General features: G+C 61.2%; 2 protein-coding genes across 3 annotated transcripts in view; both read left to right on the forward strand.

Annotated features, from left to right (window-relative positions):
- Window positions 1-4936, forward strand: part of TRPM2 (transient receptor potential cation channel subfamily M member 2) — a gene marked incomplete at its 3' end in the record, with an annotated part of 30082 nt that extends 25146 nt beyond the window's left edge. The window contains exons 24-34 of one of the 2 annotated variants that reach the window (XM_080410377.1): window positions 115-247; window positions 366-453; window positions 1107-1194; window positions 1613-1764; window positions 2303-2379; window positions 2470-2571; window positions 2894-2980; window positions 3154-3259; window positions 3806-3907; window positions 4417-4533; window positions 4804-4936. In XM_080410377.1, the coding sequence (XP_080266503.1) occupies window positions 115-247; window positions 366-453; window positions 1107-1194; window positions 1613-1764; window positions 2303-2379; window positions 2470-2571; window positions 2894-2980; window positions 3154-3259; window positions 3806-3907; window positions 4417-4533; window positions 4804-4929 (1178 nt within the window). Of the gene's footprint in view, window positions 1-114; window positions 248-365; window positions 454-1106; window positions 1195-1612; window positions 1765-2302; window positions 2380-2469; window positions 2572-2893; window positions 2981-3153; window positions 3260-3805; window positions 3908-4416 lie in introns of both variants that reach the window. The other variant, XM_080410378.1, reaches the window with a different exon arrangement.
- Window positions 4937-6768: 1832 nt separating this feature from the next.
- LRRC3 (leucine rich repeat containing 3) lies at window positions 6769-9145 on the forward strand (the record flags this gene model as incomplete). The annotated part of the gene is made up of 2 exons (XM_080410441.1): window positions 6769-6904; window positions 8280-9145. The coding sequence occupies exon 2, from the start codon at window positions 8282-8284 to the stop codon at window positions 9143-9145; it is 864 nt and encodes a 287-aa protein (XP_080266567.1). The 5' UTR covers window positions 6769-6904; window positions 8280-8281.
- Between the last annotated feature and the right edge of the window lie 1575 nt (window positions 9146-10720).

Below are 10720 nucleotides of genomic sequence, written 5' to 3' on the forward strand. Positions count from 1 at the left end.
CTCCCCGGGGCATGGCACTGTGCACCGAGGCACGAAGCTTGGCGCCCAGGCTGTGGTACCGGGGCTGGGGACGCCTGGGGATCTGACAGCACTGCTGTCCCCTTCCTCTGGCAGAAGAGAAGCTGGAGAAGAACGAGGAAGCTGCCCTCCTCTCCTGGGAGATGTACCTGAAGGAGAACTATCTGCAGCACCAGCAGTGCCAGGAGAAGCAGAACACAGAGCAGAAGATCCAAGACATCGCACAGAGGTACCAGCGCTCCTGAGGCAGAGTCATCCTTCTGTCCTTCAGCGTCCTGGGCAGGGAAGAGCTGGGATCAACGCAGAGGTGGCTGCTGAGGGGGCTGCTCTCTGCACTGTCCCTCCAGGGTTGATGTCCTGGCAGAGCTGCTGGACTTGGACCGGGTGAAGAGGACAGGGCTGGTGGAGCAGAGGCTGCTCTCTCTGGAAGACGAGGTGAGGCAGAAGTTGAGCAACTACCTAAGAAAGACGGGGTTTTCCAGGGACTGAGTCAACAGAAGCACAAGGGAAAGCCCCTCTGAATCAATCCCCCTGAAAACAAGTTTGAGTTTCCTTGCCAAACAGTAGCATCCAAGAGGAAAAGGTCTATGGGAAATGTTCTGTTTGATTTGACTCCGAAGTGAGCAGGATGAAGGTGGGATGTGGTGGGATGTGCCCCTGCCTCCGCTGGTCACCCAAGCAGTTAGACCAGACCCAGCTCCTCTCCTTGGTCTCAGAGGACCCTCCAGACCTCCTGGAGACAGGGGACTCCCTGCTCCTTCCCCGTGAAGCTGTTCCACACCCCGCACCAGCAGTGGGGTGCCCGGGGAGCCGGACCAGGCCCCAGCGTCTCCTCTCTGAGACAGCCGTGGCACGGCTGCTGTTTCCACTTTCATTTCCACGTGCCATGAAAAAAATATTTCCCTGGAGGCAGTTTTCCAAGCCGAGCATTGGGCCACAGCAAGGACTTCTGCTGCCCTGGGGGGTGAGCGGCCGGCAGCCGAGGGCAGCAGTGCCTCCTGCCAGGGCCGTGTCCTGCAGTACTCAAGCAAGGGAGCCCGGGGGGCAGCGGGGGTCCGAGAGGGCTGACCCCGCTGCGTCCCATGCAGGTGCATCAGAGCGCCCAGGCCCTGAGGTGGATAATGCAGGCGCTGCAGGGCAATGGCTTTGGCTCAGGCGAGGACATGCCGCCCGTGGGTAAGCAGAACCTGTCTCCACCCCAGCAGCACCAAGGAACCCCAGGACACCACCCATGGGCTACGGGCCAGGGCTGAGCAGTCCCTCGCACCCCTCTGTTAAGCAGCAAGGCAGAGGAGAGGTTCCTTTGGCCCAGGGAGGTCTGAGGGCTCCATGAGGCCACCCAGCCCCTCCTGTGGCCATTCCCACCCTCCACTCCAGAGCCCTCCCTGCAGCCCATGGCTGAGGCTCTCCACTGCAGCATCCCTGGAGGAGTTCCTCCAGGGCCTGCCAGAAGGGATTTCAGGGGCCAGGTCACCCGGGGACATCAGCATCCCCATGGAGAGACCCAGCTGGGCCCCTCAGCAGAGCCACAGTCCGCGGCACCAGACTCAGCACGCTGCTTTGTGGGGCCTTGCTGTCTGTGTCTGCCTCACAGGCTCCAGCAAAGCCCTGGAGACGAAAGCCTTTGACCTGGAGAGGAAACTTGAGGAGACCCAGCCCCTGCACCACGTGCTTGCCCGAAACCTCCTGTACCCAGGGTCTCACACACACCGTTTCCCTGTGCCGGATGAGAAGGTTCCCTGGGAGGTAGGAGCCGTGACCCGGGGCAGTGGGGCTGGGAAGAGGGCGATGGGGCAGATCCCAGTAGCGATGGGAATAGGAACAGACCTGTCGTCGCACCTGTGTCACACTTGGGAACACCTGTTCTTCCCAGCCCTGGAAGAAGTGGCTTCCTGGAGCAGCTGCTCTGAGGACCTCCCAGGGACAAGGCAAGGCGAATGGGCATTGTTCTTGCTGGGATCTGCAGTGCTAGGGGTGTCTGAGGATGCTCGGTTGGGAGACAGAGGGTACAGCCACCTGGGTCTGCATTTCCTGAAGCGGGGCTGGCTCAGGGTCAGGGACAGGATCTTGGTGCTGGCTTCCAGGGGGCCATGAGTGAGAGGCACCAGTCCTCCAGCCAAAACCCTCATCTCAGCCCCTGAGCAGAGCCCAGAGCCCTGCGTGCCTTGGGGAGTGCTGCCACAAGCTGGGCAGAGGAAGGGACTGGGTCAGAAAGTGTCCCCAGGGGTCCTGCTGCCAGAGCAGGGACCCAAGGAGGGACTTGACATGGCCATGTGCCCTGCAGGTGGATTTCCCACTCTACGACCCTCCTGCCTACTCAGCAGACCACAAGGACATGGCTGTGCAGGACCCGTTCAGCCTGTGAGTGTCCCTGCTGGCTCCCTGCTCCTCTGCCCCTTCCCCGGGGTGGCACAGCCAGCCCTCCCTGCCGGGCTGCCTCTTGCCCCCCAGGTCCTTGGAGTCTCTCCTGAAGATCAACTACAACACCATGGATGGGCTGATCGACCGGCAGAGCTTCCACGGCCTCTACACCGTGCAGGACGGGCTGCCGCTGTGAGCGCATCCGTTGGGGGGAGGCAGGCCCGGGGGGAGCTGCGGTGCCCAGCCGGAGGCAAAGCAACGGGGAGACAGAGAATCCAGGGGGGCTGCATCCTTCCCCTTTCTGCTTTCCTGTGGCTAATGGTGGGGCAGCGATAATGGCATGATTGTCCTCAGGGCTGCCCTCCCCCCCAAAAAAAAAATTACCCAGCACCCTAGAAGAGGTGCAGTGCAGTGGTGGGAAATTTGGGGAAGTGGTACAGGGCTTTGATCGGTGTGCTGGGGGGTGCAGATGGACCCTGGCTTTGTCGCAGCCTGCTCGCTCTCACCCTGCCAGGAACCCCATGGGCAGGACGGGACTGCGAGGCCGTGGGCGGCTGCACTGCTTTGGGCCCAACCACGCTCTGCACCCTGTTGTGACACGGTGAGTGCATGGGGACAGAAGTGTCCTGCTCCAGGATGGGGCCGCGGAGGTGGAATGGGAAAGGCAGCACAAAGCCATCTCAGAGAGACTGGCACCTGCCAAACCCGCCGCTGCCTGTTCAGCCACTGCTGGGCAGGGGGAGACTGCCTCCAGCTGCAGGGCCTCTCCCACAGCTGGAGGAGGAATTTGGATGGATCCATTATAAGGAAGAGCCTGAAGAAGATGCTGGAAGTCCTAGTAGCTCAGTACCCGCTGTCAGAAGTCTGGGCTCTGCCTGGGGTAAGAGCTGGTGGAAACCTGGTGCAGAAGGATCTGGGGAGGCGGGGACCAGCTGCTGGGTGGATGCCCTGCAGCAAGGGAGAAACAGCAACAAGTCACAGCCTCCTCCGAGGAGGTACCTCTGCACCTCCTGCATTGCATCTGCGCGCAGGACTGTGCTGCCCGGAGTGCTGGGCGAGCAGTGGTCCCATTACACACCCCCACCCCCCCGACCCTCTGTCTCCTGCTTCTCCCTTCTCCTCATCCTCCATGGCTTCACTTCTCACCTGTCCTTCACGTAGGTTTGTTAAGCCTTAAGGCATACCGTCCTTTGACAGAGAGGTCCAGAGACTGAATCAGACAAACTCAGGCATCTGCTTGGGCACAGCTGAGGACTTCTGGCAGGAGAGGGAGGGAGGGAGGCACCGCCGCTGCTTGCTTCCCCCATCAGATCTTGTGGCATCTTCTGTAGTGGTGGAAACTGCCCAGTGGCCAAGCTGGTGGCAGTGAGGGAGGCTGGGCTGGCCTGGTGGCAGGCCTCCCCTGTTGACATCTGCTTTGGTGCAGGGGTCGCTGGAGCCGGGCGAGACGCTCCCACTGAAGCTCAAGTGGATCCTGCGCCGGGAGTTCTGGCCCCAGTTCCAGAACTTGCTGAAACAAGGCACTGAGGTGGGGGACATGCAGGTGTCCCAGCAGTACAGGGGCATGCGGGCGTTACAGCGGTACAGGGGCATGCAGGCATCACCCTGGCACAGGGGCACACAGGCGTCACGGCGGAACAGGCACATGGGGACACCACCATTGTACGGGACGTGTGGATATCATGGTCGCACGGGGGCATGTGGGTGTCCCCAGGGTACAGGGCCAGGGTGTACCATCCCTGGGCCACTGCTCCCATCGGGGAGGAATGGCGGGGGGAGGAGGAGACACGCCATAATGGCTTCGCACTGCACAAAGGGCTGCGAGGCAGCCCAGGGACCCTGGGGATGGGCTGCACATACTGGTTTCTGCGCCTGCTGCCATGGCTCTCCGTGGCTCCAGCTGCAGTGGGCACAGGGCACTGGTCTCCAGCAGGGCAGAGGAGATGTGGGGCGATGCCCCACCACCCCTGGGCCTCTCAGTGCCCTCAGAGAGGTGATGAGGGCTCTGCTAACGTGGCATTTCTTCACCACACACAGATACACAAGGGGTACTTTGACGATCCCCGCAACACAGATAATGCCTGGGTCGAGACGGTTGCTGTCAGTGTGCACTTCGACAACCAGAATGACGTGGAGATGAAGCGGCTGAATTCGGTATGGTTATCTCGCCCCCATGGCTTCCTGACCTGGCTCTTAGCATGGGGCAGGGGAGCCGGATCTCCAGACCCAGACCTCACCCTCGCCAAGAGTGGGCTGCTCCAGCTGCATGCAGTGGAGGAAGAACATGGGGTTGAACATGGGGTGGCACTGCAACGGGGATCCCAAAAAGAAAGGGTGGGACGATGGGGACTAGAGGTGCTGTTGAGCATGGCTGGCATGGCCCCTTGCCAGCAGCACATACTGATGTCTCGGGTCCCCTTCCAGTTCCTTCAGGGCTGCGACCCGGAGCTGTGCATCCGCTGGCAGGTGCTGGACAAGAGGATCCCCCTGCACGCCAACCACAAGATGCTCCTGCACAAGGTCTCGACCCTCCTTGGCGCCTACTACTGAGTCCTCAAGCACAGGCCAGGGCTCCTGCTACCGCAGAGCAGGTTCTGGTTGGGACCTGCAGCTCTACCCCAGCTCACCATGGGCAGCTACTGGAGACTAGGTACTTTGGTTGCCTCCATGAATATACGTTTCAGGTCTCTGGGAGGAAAACCATTCCCTTCCCAGCAGCCAGGAGCAGGGGCTGCCTGGACAGAGCCTACACAGCATCCCAGTCACCTGAGCCACAGGGCTCAGCCCCAGCTTATGTCTTGGTGCGTCCGCATCAGCCTCAGCACTAGCCCAGGGCTGGGGCCACGCAGAGCCACAGGGCTGTTCCTGGAAGGTGCTCCTTCTCTCAGCTCCATCCTGCTCTTTACTTCGCTGTGGGCACTGAGGACCTGCCAGCCCCAGCTCCTCTTCCACCTGGGATATCCATCAGGCAGCTCTGCTCCCCTGCTCCTGCTCTGAGCCCTGGCAGCCCCACTGCCACAGCTCTGGGAGGACTGCTCTGGAGAAGGCTCGGGGTCTTTTGCACCTAGAGGCCCTGACTGCCCTGCAAGTCGCTCCCGTGGCAGCTGTCCCCATAACTCTGGTTGCCTCAGACCCAACAACATGGTCCTGAGCTGTGACCCAGCAATTCTGAAGGGGTGAGCAGCTCTCGGCTTATATACCTATGGTTTCATAGCTCTGCACAGGTCCACTTGCTGTGTCCCATACTGTTATGTGATCCTGCGCGTGTATGCTGAGCACCACCTTGTAACTGAACTCCTTCCCTCTGTCTGAGCCAAGGCACCAGCTAAATGTCACCTGCCTGCCCCTGTCCCATTGTGCACATGGATGGAAAGGGGCAGCTTGCTGGGACCCAGGTGATCCATGTGCTGCGGTCCCTTGGTAGGGACAGGAGAGACGACATCAGTGTGTCCATCCCAGGCATCTCTGCTCTTATGGGGTCCTTTGCTCACCTTGTCTGTTGCCTGCTACAGGGAGAACAAGGCGGAGTGGAGGCATTTCTTGATAATAGCCCAGAACAGCCCCACATGCCATGGCATGTTGTGCCCAGGACTGCTTGGGGGGGATGGGGGTGTGTGGGGGGTTTGGGGGTGAATTTCAGTGCCCCCCACCTCTCCTGATGGATCAGGCACTGGACAGCTGGGACTGCTCTTCCCACACTGGTGGCCACCACAGCGCAACTGCAATTTCACCAGTGATGCACTGGGGCTTGGTGTGGGGGTGGGATGCCAGATTGGCAATTTAGTCGACCCAATTCAATAAACCATATATTAAATAATTAAAGGCTGGTGGTCTGTTGCAGCTGTTTAAGCTGGGAGCGCACATCCGTGACGAGCCCAGTCTGAGTGTTCCCATCCCCAGCCTTGTTGCACAAACCCCCTTTGCCTGCAGATGCACCCCCCGATGCCGGCTGCAGAGGCAACGTGGCGAGGCAGGAGTCAGTATGAGGGGCTGCTGGGGAGCAAGCTGCGCGCCATGGTGGTGGCACAGCACCTTCTGCCGCGGCCCTGGGCGGTGGCACAGCACCTCCTGCCATCGCCCTCCGCCCGCTCGACGGCCGCTGCCGGTCTCCCCCGCCGTCCCGCCGGGGGCGCAGGCGCGGGCCGGGCCGGGGGCACCGCGCGGGGGGAAGAGCCGGTCGTGCCTCGCACCGCCCGCGGATAAAGCTCCCAGACCAGCGAGCGGCGCCCCCAGCCTCAGAACGATAGCTGAAACCTAATTAGCATCACTCAATTACAGCACGAAAGGGCTCCGGGCGGACGCTGGCACCGTGGCTGTGCTGCCCGGCTGTCCCACCGCCCTGCTCCTCGCCCGGCCCCCCCCCACCGCGGCGGGGAGCGGGACCCCGGCGGCAGCCGCAGCAACAGGTGGGGCCGGGGCTGATCGCGGCCGAGCCGCCGCGCACCGCAGCCGCAGCCGCAGCCGGAGCCGGAGCCGCAGTCGGAGCCGCAGCCGAGCCGGAGCGGAGCCGCCCCCGGCCGAGCGGGTAAGGGACCCCCGGGGCCCCGTGGCGGCGGCCGTGCTGCGCGGAGCCCGGCGGGTCCCCGGCCCCGGGCAGGGCGTGGGCGCGGGTCGCGGCTGGGCATCGCCCCCGGCCGCCGGTGCCCGGCCGGGTGGTGGTACGGGGCGGGCGCGGGCGGGCGGTGGGAGCCGGCGTCGCAGCGTGGTACTCGCTTCCCCCCCGGGGCTGGGCCGGACCCCGGGAGCGTTTGCAGGGCCAGGGGGGTTCCCAGGCAGCGCAACTTCATCTCCCCTGGAAGAGCCCACTGCGCAGTCCCACGGCCCTGGGCAGGTCCACCGGCAGGTCTGCCGGCAGCATCCCTCAGGTACGAGCATCCCCCGAGTGGTACCCTGGGGATGCTCATACCTGAGGGATGCCAGTGCTTAAAGGATGCTGTTACCAGGAGGATGCCATTATCAGAAGGATGCTGGTACCAGAAGGATAATGACTTGGGGCCCAGCTGGTCTCCTAATGAGATCACTGTGGACAATTTCAATTTCGTTCCCAGGTGAAAGGGTCTGCCAGGGTCTGTGCCTCCCCCCACCCCACCCCCACCTTGGGGATCTCTTCCCCCCAGCCTGACCAAGGCAGCAGGAGAGGTGTGAGCAACACCAAAGGGCAGAGGAAAGAAGGCCTACCTGCTTTACCTCCTGCCTCTTCCCCAGCTGGGCTGGGGTGGCCCTTGAGGTTCCCAGATTGCCCCCTTTACTTGGATAGTCAGTGGCTCCTCTCTTAAGCTCCAGCTCCCGGAGTTGGGCTGTTAAACCGTACTCTTTACTTTAAAAAACGAAGTCACTTCCAAACCTCTGCTTTGGCAAAACCCTTGGAAACGTGACTTGTACCAGGGCATGGACCAGATGGGGAAAGCAAAAGAACTCCACATCTTGTTATTTAAAACCACAGTGGTGATTAAGCCAGTCTGATGATCTGGGGAGTCTGACTCATCATTTTTTTTTAACACTCGGGGCTGGTGAGATAGGAATTTACTGCTGCTGTTCTCCAGAAGCAAATCACCACATCCCATGAGGGAACTGGCAGCAGGCAGGGGCAGAGGCAACACTGGGTCTCGACACCCCCCATCCTGCAGTCCCTTTGCCTGCCTGGGTGGTCTCTTGCTCAGATGGGGGTGGGGTGGGGGGGAGAGTTTTTCATCTCTGCAGCTCTGTGTCCAGGTATCATTAATCTTAAGCCAAATTAAGTGGTCCCGGAAAAGACAGTGGCCAGTATCATTCTGCCCTTGTTTTCTGGGCCCCTGAGCCCAGCCTGTCACCGCTTTGCCAGGGCACATTACAAGAGACGTAAGTGGTGTTCCAGGAAATAACGCCGTGTCATATCCCTTCCACCCACCGCTTTCCTCCAGCAATGGGAGAGGCTTTGCAGGAGCGCAGAGGAGCTGCCCTGCTGCCCGGGAGCTGCTGCAGCCACCAGGGAGTTGCCAGCAGCCATGCCGAGCTGGCTGGGTGCAAGATGACCCTGACGACAATGCCGGCAGCCAGCGTCGCCCAGGCTTTCTTTTGCCTCCTGCTCTGCGTCCCCTGGGGCAGCTCCTGCCCTCCGAGCTGCCAGTGCACGGAGCGGGCAGGGGCAATGGCCGTCCTCTGCAGCTCCCGGCACTTAGAGGAGATCCCCAAGGACATCCCCAAAGACGCGGTGTTCCTCAAGCTGGATGCCAACAGCATCACCAGGATCCCCAGCAATGCTTTCAGGCACCTCTCCCACCTGGAGGAACTCGATCTCTCCAGGAATGCCATTGAGAAGATTGACAGGGCGGCTTTCAAAGGGGTGGCTGCCGGGCTGCGTACCCTCGACCTCTCCAGCAACCGCATCCGCAGCATCCCCAAGGAGGCCTTGCTGGCGCTCAATGCCAAGCTCCGGCTGGCCAACAACCCCTGGCACTGCGAGTGTGCCTTGCAGGAGGTGTTGTGGGAGGCACGGCTGGACCCCGACTCTGTCCAGGACATCACCTGCCACACGGCCCCACGGGAGGAGTACGTGGGCAAGCCGCTGCTCCAGGTCCTGGATGCCGGTGTCAACTTCTGCAGTGTGCGTCAGAGGACCACGGATGTGGCCATGTTCATCACCATGTTTGGCTGGTTTGCCATGGTCATTGTCTATGTGATCTGCTATGTCCGGCACAATCGAGAGGACGCCTGCAAGCACGTGGATTACCTGAAGTCACTGCCGAGTGCCCCGAGCCATGCAGAGACCACCAGCACTGCCCTGTAGTGCAGGATTGGGGCGCCTTGTTCCCTGCTTCTTTGCAGGGAGCCAGTGGCAACCTGGTGGCCTTCAAAGCTGCTCTATGGGATTTTCCAGTGCTTGTTCCAGTCCTGCAAATGAGTGCCACCGACTTTGCCCCTCCTTAGTGATGCTGGACTGAGCGTGAGCAAACCACGTGGGGGAGGGATGCCGGGGACACCCCACGCAGACCTGTCAATGGAACCCAGGTTCCTGGGGAGGAACCCCCTGCTGAGACCCCTTCTCCCCTTCTAGAGCTGGGCTTGCAGGGGAAGCAGCCCCAGCCACATGGTCGTGGTCTATGTGGTTTGGAAAGAGCAAGCTCCTGGGGGGAGACAGATGAGGGTGGAGGCTTTTGTAGGGCCAGAAGGTCCCTGGACCCTGGGGTGCAGAGGGATGGGTCTCTCTGTGCAGCAGGGTCACCCCATCCTGGCTCCAGTGAGGGACCAGCCTCGCAGGGAGCAGGACATCAGCCCCAGCCCCCGCACAGCATCTCAGCACCCTCTGCTTGCAGCCAGCAATCCGGGGCTGATCTCCCAAACTTTGGATTCCTCAATAAAGCCCCGCACATAGGAAAAGCCCTCCGGGTTTGCGCTGCGCTGGGAGCTGGGCTTTGGGGGAGGGCAGTGGTGCTTGAGGGGTTCGCGCTTGTCCTAATTCAAACCCTCCCACAGCAGACAAGCCTAAATTCAGTCTACCAGTGTGACTGCTGTTAGGTCACATTTCCTCTACCCTCACCCCAGCCTGCTTGAGCAGGGGCCAGCTGGTCAAATGGTGTCTGCATCTCATCTGCTATGTCTCACCTTATCTTGCCCTTCCTCGAGGCCAAATTAGAGATGTTGCTCGTGGCTGAGTGTAATGGAAGCGAATCAAGTTCTGGCTTGTTTCACAAGCAAGAAATGGTCCTTCCCAGCAAAGCCAGCTGTGGCTGTGGCTGGGCTGGAGGAGGAGGGAGGTCTGCAGGGGCTGCCTGGGAGCCCTCCTGGACCCCAGGGCAGCTCAGGCCGTGACCCCCCCAGCCCCTTCCTGGTGTGCTGCCATCTCCTACAGGCTCCCCAGGGCCAGGGTGGGTGGCCCAGCCCCAGCAGGAAACCTGGGGCTGGGGAAGGCTGAGCGATGTTCTGGGCTGGTCAGGAGAGGCAGAGGCTACCGGGCAGGGGGAGGCAGAGGGGCACCCTCACCCCAGCATGTTGCTGTGCTCAGGGCCACCTTATCCCCACGGGCCACCTGTGATCACAGACATGGTCCTGTCTCACGTAGGAGTGGCTTGTTGAGTGGAGGGGAGCCTCTGCCACAGGCAGAGCAGCTCTGGTACCTGCAGCTTGCGCGTGGGACGAAGGCTGGGTACACACAGTTTATTAGAGCCCTGGTTAAGCAAAAGAATCCCCCAGCAAAGGCAAGGAAAAGAAAAGAGGCCATAGTTTCACCTGGAGCAGTTTTGGGTCTTTCCCATGCCCATGGTAGCTGGATTTGTCCCAATGCAGGTTTGCTCAGGAGTTGCTAACCTCATGCAAAGGCGTGCAAGGACCAGCATTGCTCCTTGTACACATCTGTCGATTTGTA

Source organism: Falco punctatus (genome assembly GCF_963210335.1).
Source record: "Falco punctatus genome assembly, chromosome: 13".
In the NCBI taxonomy this organism is placed as follows: Eukaryota; Metazoa; Chordata; class Aves; order Falconiformes; family Falconidae; genus Falco; species Falco punctatus.